Source organism: Gadus macrocephalus, chromosome 14 (assembly GCF_031168955.1).
Source record: "Gadus macrocephalus chromosome 14, ASM3116895v1".
Taxonomy (NCBI): Eukaryota; Metazoa; Chordata; class Actinopteri; order Gadiformes; family Gadidae; genus Gadus; species Gadus macrocephalus.
In genome coordinates, this window is record NC_082395.1 from 7,398,917 (window position 1) to 7,417,955 (window position 19,039).

The following is a 19,039-nucleotide window of genomic DNA, read 5'->3' on the forward strand; positions in this document are numbered from 1 at the left end:
CGCACACACACGCACACACACACACGCACACACACACACACACGCACGCGCGTGTGTGCGTGTGAGTGTGTGTACCTGCCTGCTCTGTCTGAGCATGTTTTGTATAATATGCAATTTTGCCATTCATTGGCTGGATGTCTCTGGGGAAGCTTGCCAATTATCTAGTTTGAAACATACCATCAACCATAAGTCTTATATATAATGGTACATCTTGTATCGGCTGCACAACATGATGATTCATAGGAGGCAAATTCTCCCACTTTCATACCTCTAGTAACACAGAAACAACCACACACACACACACACACACACACAAAAGCACGGGCATTAGCCTTTTCAGGCTCTGTTAATTCCTTTGTTTCTTTAATTCAGTCATTCCACCTCCCTCTATCGATTTCCATCATTGAACTGCACATAAAGGCCAAGGACTTGATCACATTTGGACCAACGACCCAAAAGAATGCCAGTAATGGTTCCTATCAGAAACCCTTTATCGCCACCTCTCCAGATTCTACTTGAAGAAAGAATGACACGCCACAAGAGAAATGGCTGATGTCGTTTCATGTTTCTTTTGACAACACAGACAGAAGGAGAAACAGCGAAATAATGAATGTGCTGTTCTCCTCGTTGACTCATCTCTCCTCCTCCACCAAGAAGTTGATATTGACAACAAATCATCCTCACTGTCTTTTCATCAACTCACACGGATATGTGCATTTGGGAAAAACCTCTCAAACACCACTACCTTGTTGGCTCATCCAGGAAAAAAGAGAACAGTACTGAGAGCAGGACACAGAACAGGTCTTCCAAAACACAATGCAAGAGCTTACAGAGAAATGTATTTATTCTTTTATTTTTCAAACACTGCACAACAGAAAGACTTTTGAAAGACACGGAAAGACACGATTAAGCTAGGGGCTAATTTTGGCATCCTGCCTGTTAGCTAGGGTGTGTTGCTATGTAGCCTGTGATGCTACGGTCCTGCTCTTTCGACTTTGGCTCGTGTTTCTTTTTGTCCTTCTACAACAAGTTATTTAAGCCAATGGGAACGACTCTCGAAGCTACCCTTTCGCTGGTTCCTCCTGTCTTTGTTAGCTGAGGGTGTTTTTAATGATAATGTTACAGACAAACATCAATGTTAATCTTCTTCTAATCGTTGTTTTAATAATGGACTCCTTTTTGAGTAATAATACTTTGACACGTTGACAGACTCCATATCTGATATATTAGGTATAACATTTCTGCAGACGTTAAGGATAGCTCAAGGCTACTCCCGCTCCAAAAGCACAAAATAAATTAAATAAATATGTTGAGTGAAATGAAACGGTGATGAAAGTTTGCATAGATGTGGCTTTCATTGTTTTCAGAGATTCTTTGGTACACTTTTGCAACGCAAATTAGTTTATGGCAGTCTTTGTTTTTAGAATCTAACGTTTGGCGTTTTTATCTAAACTTTAATCAAACCCTTTTATTTTTTGTATTCCTGGTAATGTGTCTGGATTTGATTCATTCACGTCCAATTCCACTTGAAACAACGCACGTTTACGATATTGGCCTTTCCCAATTCCCTCATCAATAGATTGTGAATTTCAGTAATTGAATTAGAGTTGACTTCAAAACATAATTTAGTCGAGGTTTAGTAGGCAAACAAGGTGCATACGTTAAGCAACGCATATTTCCCTAACGACATATATCAATGTTTGTCTTTCCTCTACTTTCTCCTGGTCGGGGTGGGGCTTTTCATACCACGCCCTCCGACTGCTTTGGGAGGGGCGGGGCTAGGAGAGGCAGGGGGGGCGGGGCTTGGCGCTGCTGTCTTTGGCTGAGGGAGCTCAATTGGCATTTTGGGAGGGATGATGGTTTTCGCAGTCAGGTTGGGCTTGGCCACTGGAATTGTATCTCCATGGCGGTAAACACTGACCTGGAGGGGGAGACAAAGAGGGAGACAGAGAGACATAGAGAGACAGAGAGAGAGAGAGAGAGAGAGAGAGAGAGAGAGAGAGAGAGAGAGAGAGAGAGAGAGAGAGAGAGAGAGAGCGAAAGAGACACAGACAGAGAAAGAGACACAGACAGAGAGAGAGAGAGAGAGAGAGAGAGAGAGAGAGAGAGATTGAGGGAGAGAGAAAGAGAGAGAGAGAGAGAGAATGAGACAGAGAGACAGAGAGAGAGAGAGAGACAGAGAGAGAGAGAAAGTGTGAGTGTAATATGGGGTGGTAGTTGCAGTGGCAGCAGTGTCTCCATATTGAATGTTATTCCTGGAAATAATCCATGAGATTGGCAAAACTGCGGGTCATTTGGTGCAATATATGAGCGCGGAACGCCTCAGTGGTCACTGGCACGCCCGCTGCTAGGGAACTCACCACGATGTCCACAGACTCTCCTCCATATTTATTCTGAACGATCATGGTGTATCTTCCGGAGTCGTCCATGCCAATGCCGTTAATAGTGAGGCAGGCAAACTTTCCCTGGTCCAGGGACACCACATACTGGGAGAGAGAGAGAGAGAGAACATGGTCATTTCACCCCTGATCTACTGCTGTTTTTCTTTACACATGATGTGTTTTGTAATGAGGATTTTCCCTATTACAAGCAGACAATATCTGGAGATGGATTTTTGTTATTTCTTGCCGATCAGCCGCGGGACATTAACCGCGTATATATTGACGGAGGACACAGGTGTCGCTTGGCAAATAAGTAGGAATACTATTCAATGTTTAGTGCAGTCACGTGCCTTATTGACTCATGGCTCATCGCTAATAGGTTTGTTGTGGTGTCTCCGAGTGCCCCCCCCCCCATTCATATTCACAAATATTAAAAGAACATCCAATTAACTGCCACACATAAAGCACATCGGTTTCCCCGTTTTATGTCTGTTATAAATCCCGTTCAGGAACGTATAGTTGCTGCTACGTGCCTCTCCAAACAAATCACATTTATTGGTAACCAGAGTAGCGTGTTAAGAAGCCATAATGGCCCCCACTTGAGAGCAGACTCCTGGGAGATTTGATATCCATATATATATATATATATATATATATATTTCTACGTTAGCGGGGGGGGGGAGAACTACCTGGTTGTCCGGCTCCACATCGTTCCCGTTCTTCAGCCAGGAGACCAAGGGCTTGGGGTCTCCACACACTGTGCACGTCAGGCTCAGGGTCTGGGAAACAGACAAACATGTTGCAGGCGGCCATTTCTGCTTCTTTTGTATCTAAAAGCATCTCAGTGTGTTCTGAGATGCACGCCGTAGAGGAGCAGCAAGGGGTGAGGCTTTTTGACCCAGGACACCTACGGGTTAGGCTGTGGACATGGGGTCACACTAGCACACACACACACAGTCGCACACACACACAAACTTGCATGAACAAACACACACACGCACAAACACACACACTCACCTGCACACACACAAATAAATGCATACACACACTCACACAGAGGGCACACACACACACACACACACACACACACACACACACACACACACACACACACACACACACACACACACACACACACACACACACACACACACACACACACACACACACACACACACACACACACGCACTCTCACATTCCTACAAACACACAATTCTTACACACACACACACACTCACCTTCTTCTCCATGATGGTGACCACATCAGGCAGGCCTCCCATCACCTTACCACGGTCTAGAGGGAAAGAGAGCAACAGTCACTCAAACATTATGGGATGTTCTTAATAGCCATTCTTAATACGGCCGTGAATATAATGGGAAATGAGCGGGTCTCTGTCGCTCTCTCTCTCACTCACACACACAAATGCAAAAACAAGTACACACACAGACACACTCTCTTTCTGCGTCAAACACACACACACACACACGCTGTGTTTACACACTCTCTCTCTCACACAGAAACAGGTGGAAAGGGGGACTTACTCATCTCAGCGTAGGCCTCTGCCCTGAAACAGAGAACAAGTCCAGTCAGAAAGCTCTTGACCCCCCGACTTCAGCATAGTTGTAGTATTTGCTGTCAAGCATTTGGAAAACACGCACCGAACTCCCCAACAGTAAATCATCAATGAATCCACATTGGATGTAACTGCTGTAATGCCCGTTCACCGTTTAGTAAAATCAGAAATGGGTAATTATCTGTAAGTACCCTGCCAGGTAAAAAAAAAAGACGTCTGGAGAAATAAATCCATATTTATTCATTTTTCGATAAGCTCCCACGTGACTTAATTGTAATATTGATTAGTCTGTCATAGTTTTAAATTATGTTCACTTGCTGGGTGAAATATGTATTTTTGTCTCTTCTCTTTTTACAGGGTAAAGTAAAAAGTGTAGAAACAGCATTTTTCCCACAGCTGGTTGGCAGCCTTATTGTCCCTGGCCGTGTGCAGCCATTTTCTCGTTCTACTTGGCATGCTGCTGATGGGAACATAATCAATACTTTGTTCAATCCGAGGTAGGTATAACTGCGGGTAAGCCAGTGTTTACACTCAATTTACTGCACGTCACCAAGGGATTAGGATGTATTCCCAGTGGCTAATATGATCATATTGAGGTTCGCAGAGCTCAGGTTTGATTATCGGATAACTGGGACACGGCACGAGAGGGAGGGGCTGGGCTGGGTGTGTGTGTGTGGGGGGGGGGGGGGGGGGGGCTGGCAGAGTTATGGGGAACATCTGGGGAGAAAACCATGTTCTCTCCTTCACCTCATCTTCTTGGCATTTGGAGGCAAGGCGATGAGCCGTTCAGGGGTTTGGCCGCGCTGTGTTCGATGCTTGGCTCTACAATAGCTCTATGAATCCTAATTTGCCGGCTCTGGCTCAGTACGGCTTGTTTTGGGAACTCCTTTGAAAACGGAAAATGGCTTTACATAACTGTCGAGCCGAAGGAAGAAAAAAAAAAAAAAGAAGTGTGTTTGTCCTGTCTCGCTTTGGCAATTCTTTCCCCCTCTCTGCCTATTACTCTGTCTCTCTCTTTCTGTGTCTTGTACAAGGTGTCGTCTTACTTGAGTTTCTGGAACTGAGCGTAGGCTTTGTCGTACACTGAAAAAAAATAACGCGAGAACAGAAGTTCACTTTTCAATGTTTAAACACCCGACTTTAACTTCAATTCAGAAAAAGAAACTAGAGCATTCCATATAAGCTACTTATGCGTGTGTGCGACTGCGTGCATGCGCTTACCATCCCCACTCAGGTCCAGCGTGCGTTTGTTTGTGTTCTCAAGGTCAGCGATGACGATAGAGTACATCCCTTTGTCTTTGTCGTTGGGCTCGATCACCTTCAAATCAACAGAGCACACTCAGTGATCTACACATCTCTCATCCATCCCTTCAACCACAACTCTCTTTGTGGAAGGTATCTACAGAGGGTGTTCTATATTCCTCGTAACCTTTCCCATATGGAGATCTAAGAAAAGGCAACACTACCTAACTGTGCCATTGTATTTGTTGACCTTACTGGAGTACATTCGGGGGCCACTTCCCAGCCATCTTCCCCTTGGGCTTGGTGACTTTCCCTGAAGCCTATAAACATGAATTAAGCCAACGGTATCGTGTTGTGTTCAATCACAACAGAACCTCGGAAGTGTCCGCTTTTGTTGACGTGCCGTCTTTAAAAAGAATTTTGACGTGCTATTCATGTGTGTGTGTGTGTGTGTGTGCGTGTGTGTGTGTGTCTGTGTGTGCATGTGTAATGTGCGCAGAGAGCTTTGTACCTCCATGGTTGCCATAGCAGGAGTACCTCCAATCACGCACTTCTCACTGTGGCCCACCTTTGATTCACTGAGACAAAAGCACAGAGGGGAGGGTGTGGGATTGGGTGTGTGGAGAAGGGAGAGAGAGGCAGAGACGGACAGAGGGAGCGAGAGAGCGGGAGAATTCATACATACATGCATGCATACATGCGGCAAAGATGTTTGGGTGATAATTGAAAACCGTGTTTACATGCCTGCCTAATGTTGAGCCTGGGGACGGCAATTTCTCCACTCGTCCATCTTTTTTACATGCATAATACACATGCATTAAGGCCCATCACACGCACACACACACACACACACACACACACACACACACACACACACACACACACACACACACACACACACACACACACACACACACACACACACACACACACACACACACACACACACACACACACGCCTGGGAGAGTGCTGAAAACGAATCTCCATACCTTATGTTGTCTAAATAACTGAATTATCGGAAAACCTCTACTAGAAATTGCAACTCTCTTTCACTGTCTTTATCTCACTCCCTCTATTCTTCTCTCCACTGTCTCTGGGGTAAAATAGATAAAATGTAGGATTTATCCTTTACTGTCCACATGAAACTATTATTATAAGATATGTGTTATCGGAGCACGTTTGGTTCAATTGCACACACGCACACACACACATACACACAACCACATTCACACTCACACCCACACTCACACTCACAGCCGCACTAAGACTTATACACATACCTTCCCACACGGACACACACACACACACACACACATTTTCCCTGAGGGTTCAGTGTTTGCATTGTCCTCCATCCAATAATGAATCCTTGAAGATGTTGTTTCTGTTTTTACAAGGGAATGCAGGGTTTTTTTATCCGGCAACTCACTATGGCCTCGGTCACAGCCCCACAGCCTCTGCTCACGTGCGCCCCCCCACGGTACACTTGGGGGCCCCCCTTACCCGTGCATCCAGTGGATGTTCATCTCCGAGGTGTAATATTTCATGTGACATTGGAGTTGAATGCCAGTTGCCGTGCAGTTAATGACGAGCTCTGCTGCACTGGCACCTAATGAAGGTAATGAGATAGGGGAAGAAACAAGTTCTCAAAACTGGCCCCCAATTGGTGGCTTGCTCTTTTTTCATTTTTTTCCTTCTACGGCGAGATTATCTTGCATCTTCATAATTACAGAGCGAGGCGGGTCTTCTGCTGCTTTCTCACCTCACATGATTAATGGAGACGGATGACTACACCGCTAGGTGCAGTCATTTGCACCGGCTATGCTAGGTGTTTTTCTATTTCCGTAACCAGCCAGTGAATAACCACGCTAGCAAGGTGTAACAACGCAATGCGTGAAAGACAGGCTTTTTTCTTTGGTTTATTTAAGGAAAGAGAAGGAACGGTTTTGCCGTAGTACTCAACCGATTCACATTGAAAAACAATTCCAGTAATGTAACTTGCTGGTGGATGGTTGGTTTGAAGTATAGTTATACCAGTATTTGATACAATAGACTTTCACCAAAACAATTCTATCACAATACCCATAAAGAAAGAGAAAATCTTGTCATTGTTCTACACAGGTTTCCTAGAGATAAAAAGAGACATTTGATGCCGTAGCATGTCTGGTGTGTGTGTGTCTGTGCATGTGTGTGTGCGGTATATGTCTGGAGCTAGGTGACGTATGTGTGTGTGTTAATAAGAATGAGAGCGCTGGTGTGAATGTGTTAGTTTTTGTGTGCAGTGAATTTGCGTGTGTGTGTTTATGTGCACATGGTATATGTCTGCAATTAGGTGACGTATGAGTGTGCGTGCACGTGTGAGTGTACGCGTGCGTGTGCACGTGGTACGTGCCTGGAGCCATGTGACCTGTGTGCGTACGTGTGTGTGCGTGACGTATGTGTGTACAGAGTGTGGCTGCCACCTACCCGCCAGCTGGTTAATCTTGTTGATGACATCGTCAAAGACTAAGAGAAAAGCAATGAGATCATTGTTCAGAGCCTGGGGTGGAGAGATATGAATATGAATATGAAGTTGCCATGCGGTCTGCTAGGGGACAAAAGGCTGGGCTACTGCGTGACATTGAATTGCATCATCTCTGTTCCCCACATAGAACCATCAACGTTATTGTGTCAAAGGGTCGTGCGTTTTGGAGGAATTATATTTTTATATTTGCATTTAAATAACATTACCATGCAATTGCTCTGGATAATCTGTTCGTGGAGAGTTTGGTATAATAAGGTTCGGATGAGATCAGAATTGGCAAAAAAAAATACATTGTGGATCCAGGGATGGGTCGTCACATGGCCACATGTGTTTGGGACATCATTAAAGAGGCAGACCACTGTTACCTTTTCCAGAGATGTCCACTTGGCTCATGTCTTTTCCTCTGTCATCGCTGATGGTGGCTTTATAAACACCAGTCGTTTTTCTGGAAAACTGCCAGGGAATCGGAGACAAGGGACATAAAGTCAAACTTCAAGCACATGTGTTTTTGATTAATATTTATACAATGATGTATTTGTTCTCTGGGACTCTAAAACCCTAAAACTAAATGCTCCATAATCACCTAGTATGATGCTAGTTTTGTAAAGACGGAAATCTCTGCATTATATTTAGATTACGATTTATTTAAATAGCATAGCAGTCCCTAGTAGAACATTTCCCGTCAGCATTTTCTCTTAGCTCTTTCAATTGACTTGAATATAACTATTAAGTATTTAGCGAAAAAGTTGAATGATAACTCAATGTTGCGTTTCATAGGCATGCTTGAGAGGTTATTATTTATGGATGTATTTATTTATATATGTAAAGTAGGTCACAGGACTTGGACTGTACTTAGAGGATACTTGATAACTGAAACCATATACCTATCCTGAACCACTATGGAAATATATATGCTACTTATTTAGAAAGGGATGGGAGACAAGGGAGGGGGGAAGGCCTGGGGGTGTTACTCATCACTTATTGTTATCCCAATGAGGTTGAACACAGAGAGGTGCTTCCCAGACATTTTGTTTTAAGTTCCCTTACTCAAGGGTACGGTAACATTGGTGTGGGAGGAATTCTGAACATTTGATTTACCAGGTGGATGGGCAGTTTGCAGACTCCTGATCCCAGATCGGGTTTCACGTCTGGAATAATCTCAGTGTCTTCTTTATACCAGTGGAACTCAGATTCCTTCTTCAGGTTTGCGACCTTTAAACATGAATGAAGGATTGAACACATTCGCCACGTTTCAACCTCTTTCGCTTCAACGTTGTCTCAACACATCGATGATGTTGTTAATTACATATCACACCATTCATAATAAACCAGCAGGAGGAAGAAAGAGAAAGGAGATGAATACAATGACGATCAATACAACGTCCCGGCGGGTTACCTTGCAGACAAGCGTGACAGAGCAGTCCTCGCCGACCTTAACGGTCAGGAACTCACTGAAGTGGGGCCCTGCAGAGGGGAGAGGTGGGGGGGGGTGGGGGGGGTTGTGGGAGGAGAGATGAGGGGGGGGGGGGGGGGAGGGAGATTAGGGGGAGGGGGAGGAGAGATTAGTGTGGGAGGAGGAGAGAAGAGGACGTGGTAGGATGGAGGACAAGCGGGAGGAGGAGAGGTGAGGGTGGGCAGAGAAGAGGCATTTTGGAGGGGGAGACGAGTGTGGGGGGAGGTGAGTGGGGGGAGGAGAGGTGAGTAGGTCCAAGTAGAGGTGAGTGGGGGGGAGGAGGGGTGAAGGTCGTAGGGGGGGTGAAGGTCGGAGGAGGAGGGGTGAAGGTCGTAGGAGAGGCGTGCGGGAGGAAGAGGGGTGAGTGGTTTGAAGGAGAGATGAGCGTGGGAGGAGAGGTGATGGTGGGGGAGGAGAGGTGAGGTCGGGGGGGGGGGGGAGGAGAGGTGAGGGTGGGGGGAGGAGAGATGAGGTCGGGGGGGGGGGATAGGGGAGGGTGGGAGGCGGATCAATAGAAGGACGAGAAGCAGAGGAGAAACGTCCATCATTCAAATGTTTATTTCCAGCCAGCACCCTCCCATCAAATGAAATATTCAAAAACCTGTGGGGGCGAAGTGTATCGCAACTTCATCCATTATTGAGTTTTTTGATTACATGCTCGCCAGAGAGGGAGGTTTGTCAAACAAAACAGACTGTTGTAGGAGAGCTTGGACTGCGTCCGTTCTCCGGACTCGTCTCTCTTCCCGAGCATTTTGAGCTTAAAGACAAACAAGTGGGCGAGCGAGTCGATGAGAATGTTTGGTGTGTCTTACCCTCCTTCACTCTGATGTACTCTCTCCTCTGGTAGTCGGCTTCAGCCAGCGCTGCTTTAAAGGCTAGAGACACACAAACAAACATACACACACACACACACACACACACACACACACACACCCACAACCACACAGAAACAGACCCACACACACACACACACACACACACACACACACACACACACACACACACACACACACACACACACACACACACACAGCCAAACAAACATAGACACAACAACACACAAACACACACACAGGATGGTAAATTGCGCCGCTAATGACCTGAAACATCACAGATCATATGTTTACTGGCATATATTTATTTTAAAATGAGCCTTAATCAACACCTCCACACATGGTTAATTATGTGCTACTACACATTTCCCCCTGACGTCAATCTGTTAACTTCTTCCTCCCTCGGTTGGGTTCCATCTTTATCACCACGACCCTCTGCTCTTTTAAATCAGTGAATCAATCCGTACAACCGACGCACACCACCTTGCCCCTGTTCATTATTGGAGACAACAAGCCACATACGCTCGACAAAAGATACACATTTTTGTTTTGCCTTCTATTTTAGTTTGACTTTTAAAAAAAAACTTTTGCCAAGACTTCCGTCCTCACGCCGCAAGAATTGGAAGAGCCAATCTTACCATCTCCAATTAGAACCAGGGAGCTCTGGGCCTTTCCTCCACCGTCTGTGATCTGGCAGGTGTACGTGCCTTCGCTGTCCTCTGTGAAATGATCCAGGATGAACTCAATCACGCCCGTGGACACATCGTGGGCCATCTTGTTGGGCTGGAAAGGAACACACACAAAAGATGAGGATGACAGTTTTTTGGCAGCCGTGGGAGAATAAAGGGAAGAAAGAAAAGAGAATGGTTGAATAGAAGAATGGATGAATACAAATACTAAATATATATGTGAAAAGAAGAAAGAAGTAGTTGGTAGAAGTAGAATTTATATTTCTGCCACTCATATTGCCATACTGTTTGTATATTCTTATTTAAAATGTTTAAAATTCATAGCATAAGGTTAGTTATGACTGTCCTGTGCTTCTGCCGTGACAGCCACATTTCCCACCTGGGACATTTCCCTGTGCATATTACATTGAGAACTAGTATTACTTTGCCTCAGTATTTTACATTACACTCAATCTCTTTATCCAGCCATCCAAAATCTATCCGTCCATACAGTGGTACATCTGGTCATTATTATTTATTCATGAAATGTGTGTCTTACATCAGCCCCTGACAGTTCCTTGTTGTTGGCAAAGAACTTGTAGGTGACTTTGGAAGAAATCTCTTCAGCCTGAAGCCAGAATCTCATTCTGCCTCTCTCCAAGATTTTATAGGCCAACTCTGACTTTAGAGGGATGACTGGTGGAGAAGAGCAGAGGAGGCGAAAGGAGGAGGAGAAGAGAGAGGAGAGGAGGAGAAGAAAGAGGAGAGGAGGTGAGGGGAGGAGAAGAGAGAGGAGAGGAGGAGAAGAAAGAGGAGAGGAGGTGAGGGGAGGAGAAGAGAGAGGAGAGGAGGTGAAGAGAGAGGAGAGTGGGGAGAAGAAAGAGGAGGTGAGGGGAGGAGAAGAGAGAGGAGAGGAGGCGAGAGGAGGAGAAGAGAGGATTGGAGGAGAAGAGAGAGAGGGGAGGAGGAGGAGAGATAGGTGGGGAGAAGAAACAAGTTGAGAACAGAGAGAAGAGGAGGAGAGAGGAAAGAAGAGGGAGGGGAGGAGGAGAAGAGAGAGAAAAGGGAGGGAGAAGAGAGGGGAGAGGAGGGAAGAGGAAAGGGGGGAGTAGAAAGTAGTGGAAGATAGAAAGCCGAGCAGTAGAAGAGGAGCAGATAAGAGGAGTCAAGAAGAGAGCAGAGGAGAACCGAGAGGGGAAAGGAGAGAAGAGGTAAGAAGAGGAGGGAAATGGAGTCAAACCGCATTAAAAAAGCAACGGACAGGTGAAAGTGAGGGGAGGAGAGGAGAGGAATACAAGAGGAGAAGTGAGGGGAGGAGAGGAGAGGAATACAAGAGGAGAAGTGAGGGGAGGAGAGGAGAGGAATACAAGAGGAGAAGTGAGGGGAGGAGAGGAATACAGGAGGATTCAGGAGAGGAATGAGATGGGGTTAGATATATGATGTAAAGTCAGGTAAGATTTTTTGATCAGGCTTAGATAGGTTTTTTTTTCTCTTGAAAGAAAAATACATTTGTGGTTCAAAGACACACAGAACAAAGAACAAGGACACAGATGAAGAATGACACAGAAAATAGGGAGAAAATAAGGGCAAGGAAGGCTGCATAAAAGGTATTATGTGCAGAAGTGAGAGTCGAGATCGAGACACCTACTTGGGTGTCTGATGCTATAGCTGAGTTCAAGCATCTTCTGCAGCTCTGAAACACAAAGACATGTTTCAGCCTCTCAGAACAGAACTGGGTTGCATCAACTGTTGTCGACCAATGCAGTGACAAAAAAAAAAACACATATATATATAAATTACATTTGTCTATTTAACTAGTGAATACAACTATAATTTATTTAAACATCTTTATAACAAAACCAAAAAAAAAAGAAATACATTCCTAGTTAAATTAAACATCTCGATCATAAAAACTGAGAAAATCAACGTTACAATTGTATCATAATACATAATAATGATAATAATGATAATAATAATAATAATAATAATAATAATAATAATAATAATAATAATAATAATAAAGAATAATAAAAATTCATTATATATATATAATATATACATATACAAATGTATCATTTTGTAAATAATGTATTTGGGCGTTTGAATCGGGATCAGGGGTTAGTGTTTATGTGCAATAGAAATGCATAGAGGACTACTTCAATTTCTACCTTCAGCAGAGATGCTGCAGCTGGATGAGACTCCATCCGTGTGGCTGACGGAGACAGAGTAGGTTCCAAAGTCCTCCTTAACTGCGTTCTTAAACATCAGCTTACAACTACGAAAAAAGATAGATACAGAGAATCTATAATGTGCAATGTACGCCGAACATGTATCGTACTTCACTAGCGCCTATTAACAGGGAATAGGATTCACTTTTTGTGTGTCTGTGTGTGTGCATGCATGTGCGTGTGTGTTTATGAGTGCGTGCATTTGTGTGGGTGTGCATGCATGCGTGTGTGTGCTTGTGTGTGTTTACATATACATGGGTGTGTGTGTGCGTGTGTACATATACGTGTGTGTTTTTGTGTGTGTGTGTGTTCATATACGCGTGTGGGTGTTGCTGTTTGTGTGTGTGTGTGTGTGTGTGTGTGTGTGTGTGTGTATCTGTGTGTGTGTATGTGTGTTGCTGTTTGTGTGTGTGTGTGTATGTGTGTATCTATGTGTTCTCTCACAGGTTCCCTTCTGTGTGGACCACAATGCTGCTGGAGAACTCTGTGATCTCTTTGTAGTTCTTCTTCCACAAGAACTCTGATCCGACGTTCATTTGGCACGATTCGAAAGCGAAGACGATGTCGCCCGACTTTTCATCCACAGAGCAGGACACATCCTGAGCACCTATGTATTACAGAGGAAGACAAACAAACACACACAACCACACACACACACACACACACACACACACACACACACACACACACACACACACACACACACACACACACACACACACACACACACACACACACACACACACACACTTTGTCGTACGGAACTCATTTGACTTTAGAACCCACTTGGTGGAGATGCACCATCTGAGTGTGCTGAGAATGTATCCATTATGCATTAATACAGAAAAACGATTCCCACAGCAACTCTGCTGCACTGTGTGGTTATTAGAAACCTGGTCGGGAAACATGGCCAAGTTGGGTTTGGAGTTACTATTTCGTAGTTTTGCAGTTTGCATTTTTGATGTCTGTACTTACCGCTGTGACTGATCTCAGCCTCACCTGAAAGCACGGGCTAAAAGGGCTAAATGTAAATTGAGATAAACAAGGACGACCACGTGGAAAACCGCACTCCTTTCATCTCTGTTGGGCGGTGGACGTGTTAACATGAAAATCCACCTCATTATTAAGTATACCATACAGGAGAGAGGCGCCGCTAATGAGGAGGCTACCCACCTGCCAGGGCTTTGGCCACCACAGAGTCTGAAGGCAGGGACGCCATGCCCACTCCTGCCTCGTTGACCCCCCGCACGCGGAACACGTACTTGGCTCCCTGCTCCAGGCCTTCTACCTGTCAGTAGGGGTAGTCGAAGAAGGGCTCATTAAACAAATCGGTCCGGTTCTTGATTGTGATTGGCTCGAAGCCGTTGTAAAATACTCTATCGAAGCGCACCCCGCGACTGCATAACAATAAACTTTCAGTGTTAATGAGCCTCCGATCTCACAGTATGAAGAGAGGGAGGATGATAAATCGTTTTAGTAGTACAGCTAGGGGGCGTTGTTAGGCATGAAGTGAGTCGGGTCCTGTTTTAAAACCACTGTAAACCACGGCCCTCTGGTGGCTATTTGCTGAATTTCACAGTGCTGCTTGGGGACATTATCAGCAACCATTTTTCTTTTTGCCCTAATGAGTGTAAGTGTGTGTGAATGTATGTTTTCATACATGCATGCATGGATGGATGAATAGGCCTCTGCATGTGTGTGTGTGTGTGTGTGTGTGTGTGTGTGTGTGTGTGTGTGTGTGTGTGTGTGTGTGTGTGTATGCGTGTGTTTGTGTGTCTCTGCATATGTGTGCGTGTGTGTGTGTCTCTGCATATGTGTGTGTGTGTGTGTGTGTGTGTGTGTGTTTATGTGTAAAAATGCTTGTGTGTTTGTGTGTGTGTGCGCGTCTGTGAGTGCTCGCCTCTATGAGTGTGTGCGCGTTTGCACACACATATGTGTGTGTATGTTTGTGTGTGAGTGCATGCGCGTGTGTATGGGCATCCGAGTGTGATTTATAAGAGGTGGACCACATTTTTATTATCCCCTAGCAATCACTTTAGTTGAGTACTGTATTTCAGGTATCGGTCTGCAGGGCCCAGTGAAGCGCAGTCTTTCTTTGCTTTGCTTTCCACTAGCCAATGACCTCTGTGTCCTCCACTAGGTGTCAGTGTAGCACCACCTCCAGGCCTGTTGCTGACATAACCCGCAATGCAGGGTGTGCTGAATAAAACAGCGGTCCACCCAGTCTGCCGAAGTTGTCAAATAGACCCCAGGGGAGCAAATACAACAAGCTCTGCAACAAGGGCCGCGGATCAATAGACATTTTCAACGTTGAGGTGCTGTTTTATCTAGGCTAAATCAATTCCATATTATTATTTGGCCCAGTAAGGTAGGCTATATAATATTTGTGTCCCTAATACAAACCGGATCCTTCTTCACATGTTGTTTAGGAGAAGCAAATATGAACTACTCACAGTAAAACCATTTATGTGCCTTTTAATGAGAAAGCATGTTTTTAAAATGCATCTCACTGGAAATATGGCTGAATATGATTGTAAAATTTCACAATGTGATTGCCAGGTGACCTTATGCTGACAACAGATGCTATCTTGATGAGAACAAATCATAGGCAGCTGCGTTATGAGTGCTGTAGGTGGGGAAATAAAAGGGGAATTTCGCATAAAAACAAACAATGAAACATAACCCTGACCTTGAGGTAGCGGTGACTGACAGCCGTCTCGTTGGCTCTGGTCCAATCAGACGAGCCCTTCTTTGCATACTCCACATGATAGCCTGTGATTGGTCCAGAGCCATAGTAGACTGGCTTTTTCCACTCAAGCACCAGTGATGTATCTCTCACTTCAGAGGCAGTCAAGTCATAAGCTGGACCTAGAGAAGGACATCAAATAAGGTTCATAGTTAAAGTTTATAATCAAATCTTAGTTTCTGTGCGGACATTTTGGAGATAAATGTTAACAGAATATTAACCATGTGGTTGATGAAGCATACTCAAGGCAATGGGGTTAGGAACTCACTTGTTTAATTCATGTTCTGCCAATATATGCTTTTATTGAGCGTATATCTGCTGGATAACTTAAAATAGGTCGGCTTTACGTCTGCTGGTTACATCAGAGTTTAAAATACACCATCTTCGGATCATATCCAGGTGTGTTTTGAACTATATAATAATCCTGCGTTGAAGTCGAAAATTGAATATCTTAATTATTTTATCTATTTATAGATTAATATAATTATTTTGCATCGTTTTTGCTATACCATTCAGATCTGGACCATATCCTAGTCCGATTTGAGTACTTAATGTGTCTTGGTGCATCTCCAATAGTCATATATAGTGGAACATGTTCTGTTTAAAAGGTTCAAAAGGCTTTGGTCTGCAGGTAATGTATGTCCTAACCTGGTTCTGGCATAGTCCAGGCTTCACAGGAGAAGTCAGCTGAGGCTTTTGAAGACTTTCCAAGACCAGCCAGGTTAGCTGCATACACCCGGAATTGATAAATTGCTCCTTGAGTCAAGCCCTCCACCTAGCAGTTAACAGAACAAGAAATTCATATCTTTATTGCTGTTTATTGTAACTATTGTCAAGCAGTCATCGTAATCATCACTATACAAAATAATTATAATGAATCAATCAATTAAAATAATAATTGATTGAATTATAGAACAAAAAAGTAATAGAACAATTAAATAAATGACAATGAAAAGTAAAAGACGATAAGCCATATGCATAATGAGCTCGAAAAAGTGAGCTGAACAGGAACATAACATGGACGGGATACCTGATACACTCTCTCGGTGACCGCTGGGATGTGAACCTCCCTCCACACGGTAGCGCCGCTGCGTCTCTTGTCTACGAAGTAGGCATTGATGGCGGTACCTCCGGTGTGGAGCGGCTTCTTCCAGTTCAGCACCATGGAGTGACCGTCACAGCCCAGCAACGCAACGTCGTATGGAGCAGTGGGACTGGCTGGAAGGTACAAGGTCATTGACGTCAGGGACCGTTTTCGGAAACGTTTTTTTTGACTGAAAGCCACTTAATATGGATTCAAAAACCAATTGACGGACAGGGAGGGGAGGTTAGGCCTCTTGCATGGATAGGTGTCGTCTAAGACTGCGGACATTGGGGTTCAAACACCTTTAAGGTGCCCTTAAAACCCCCTAACCACTGTTAAGGTGTGTGGTCAAGATGCACCCTGCATCATTATTAGCACGGCGGCATCGTCTAAAACAAACATAGGGGAGCAACCACAATGATAACGAGGAGACTAATTAAAAGGTACTGACTGAGTGCTGCTTTTACTGAGAGTGGAGAGGACTCCTGGGATTCGTCGCTCAGGCCCAGCTCATTAATGGCCTGGACGCGGAACACGTACGTCTCGCCGGTGGTCAGTCCGCTCACAACAAACCTGGCGAGGGCGGGAAAAGATAATACATATTAATCCCTCTAGCCCTGGAAACACACATCGTTGTTATCACTACGAGACACATATAGAGGTTGTGTGTGAGATCGGAGCGGCTCGACTGCGCTGAACGCAGGCAGGTCTGATTAACCTAGAATCTTCAGTCATACGGACTAACAGCTCTTGAGTATATGAAGCAACACGATCCCACCAGCACGTACTTTGTGCTGCTGTGAGGCTTGTGATTAGCTGAGGTCCAGTCCTTAGATCCTTTCACACACTGATCGATGTAGTAACCAATCAGGTTGTTGGGTTCCTTAGGAGGAGCCCATTGGATCAATAAAGATGTATCCGTTTCCCTGGTGGAAATCACCTGACCAGGTGCTGATGGTACACCTGCAGAAAACAAATTAGTCAATCATTAAAAAACATTGATTTTTATTTTAAAGAAAAAGGACGTTCATAAAATAGAATGAACAGGATTCTGCAAATTAGAAAATATGTAATTGATGGAGCTGACCTTTGAGTGCCTGGGTCTGGATAAGTTTAGATGGTTCGGATGGCTCACTGGTACCGTACATGTTGGCGGACAGCACTCTGAACTGGTACTCTTTGCCCTCGGCCAGGTCAAACACGGCGTAGCGAGGGGATCTGATGGGCACCTGTGTGTTCACGCGCTGCCATGCAGCGGTGCCGACCTGGCACTGTGCGGAGGGGGGAAGAGACGAGGGGTTCACTAACACGGTTGCTTCGGAAAAGCCGGAGCAACAAATAGAAGTGGCCACTTTTCTCGGCTAGTCGGCGGGACTTGTGCGCTCCACAAAACTCAACGCATAGCACAATCAGAACACCACCTTCAGAAAGCAGGGTTATGTCCACAGACATATGGGATTAGGTGGTGTATTTGTCTGGTGGTATTGATGTATTCCACGTGTTACCTTTTCAATGTAGTACCACATGGGTGCCTTGCTGGAGTAGGCAGGGGCCTTCCAGCTCAGAACGACATAGGTCCTGTCTGTCTCTGAGGCGTAGATCCCTGATGAGACCCCGGGAGGTTTGCCCTCAGCTGCGGATTGAAGTCACCCACAAGAATACAAAGAGGTGATGGTCGCGCACATGATGGTCAATGTGTGCCCGCATGCCCACACGTAGACACGCGCGCATACACGCACATACACTCACGTGCGCACAAACTCATGCACATGTAGATGAATTTTATAATTATTATTGCTTTGATTCTTCAGACTACGTCGTTAGCAGTAGGACAGATATAATTACCTCTCTCAGTGCTTCAACTTAATATCCGTTAATATCCGATAAATGGTTGCTGATATCCGTAATCAATCCGTTACATCACACTTCCATCACAGCTAATGGTTCATAATTGCATATTCTAGACCCGTCTTATCTTTACTACCATTTTATCAACACTGAGAGAATTTTGCTAATTCATAATTATATAATGGAGTACAAATTACTGTACGTCTATATTTATCGACCTACCTTCCATATCGTCGTCGTAGGTCACCACGTCAAGTTTTCCTCCGAGTTTTAAGGCTGCAGGTTGAAGCAAGAAAATCATGACTAAATCATTGACAACGTTAATAAGTTATGAAAGTATGTTATGACACACTGAGCCGCATCTTGGTTCAACCAAAGGTCTGTGGTTGTTCCCATTAAAACACACGTGTACTCAGTAGGTGGATTGAAACAGCTCAACATGAGGCTTTCATAAGGTCT

The 19,039-nt window shown here is 44.7% G+C and overlaps 1 protein-coding gene across 2 annotated transcripts in view; it reads right to left on the minus strand.

Moving 5' to 3' along the window:
- Positions 1 to 826: 826 nt before the first annotated feature.
- The window catches only part of myom2b (myomesin 2b), a 31,173-nt gene continuing 12,960 nt past the window's right edge, over positions 827 to 19,039 (minus strand). For both annotated transcript variants that reach the window (XM_060070795.1, XM_060070796.1), the window contains exons 12-39: positions 18,803 to 18,856; positions 18,238 to 18,365; positions 17,820 to 18,003; positions 17,521 to 17,695; positions 17,184 to 17,305; positions 16,679 to 16,866; positions 16,297 to 16,423; positions 15,592 to 15,770; positions 14,076 to 14,190; positions 13,347 to 13,509; positions 12,843 to 12,949; positions 12,323 to 12,367; positions 11,234 to 11,370; positions 10,645 to 10,789; positions 9,986 to 10,048; positions 9,117 to 9,184; positions 8,819 to 8,932; positions 8,086 to 8,173; positions 7,663 to 7,701; positions 6,700 to 6,805; positions 5,710 to 5,776; positions 5,178 to 5,274; positions 5,003 to 5,039; positions 3,925 to 3,947; positions 3,621 to 3,676; positions 3,071 to 3,160; positions 2,361 to 2,486; positions 827 to 1,921 (exon numbers count right to left, since the gene is read on the minus strand). In XM_060070795.1, coding sequence (XP_059926778.1) covers positions 1,712 to 1,921; positions 2,361 to 2,486; positions 3,071 to 3,160; positions 3,621 to 3,676; positions 3,925 to 3,947; positions 5,003 to 5,039; positions 5,178 to 5,274; positions 5,710 to 5,776; positions 6,700 to 6,805; positions 7,663 to 7,701; positions 8,086 to 8,173; positions 8,819 to 8,932; positions 9,117 to 9,184; positions 9,986 to 10,048; positions 10,645 to 10,789; positions 11,234 to 11,370; positions 12,323 to 12,367; positions 12,843 to 12,949; positions 13,347 to 13,509; positions 14,076 to 14,190; positions 15,592 to 15,770; positions 16,297 to 16,423; positions 16,679 to 16,866; positions 17,184 to 17,305; positions 17,521 to 17,695; positions 17,820 to 18,003; positions 18,238 to 18,365; positions 18,803 to 18,856 — 3,053 coding nt within the window. In that variant the 3' untranslated portion in view covers positions 827 to 1,711. The remainder of the gene's footprint in view (positions 1,922 to 2,360; positions 2,487 to 3,070; positions 3,161 to 3,620; positions 3,677 to 3,924; positions 3,948 to 5,002; positions 5,040 to 5,177; positions 5,275 to 5,709; positions 5,777 to 6,699; positions 6,806 to 7,662; positions 7,702 to 8,085; positions 8,174 to 8,818; positions 8,933 to 9,116; positions 9,185 to 9,985; positions 10,049 to 10,644; positions 10,790 to 11,233; positions 11,371 to 12,322; positions 12,368 to 12,842; positions 12,950 to 13,346; positions 13,510 to 14,075; positions 14,191 to 15,591; positions 15,771 to 16,296; positions 16,424 to 16,678; positions 16,867 to 17,183; positions 17,306 to 17,520; positions 17,696 to 17,819; positions 18,004 to 18,237; positions 18,366 to 18,802; positions 18,857 to 19,039) is intronic.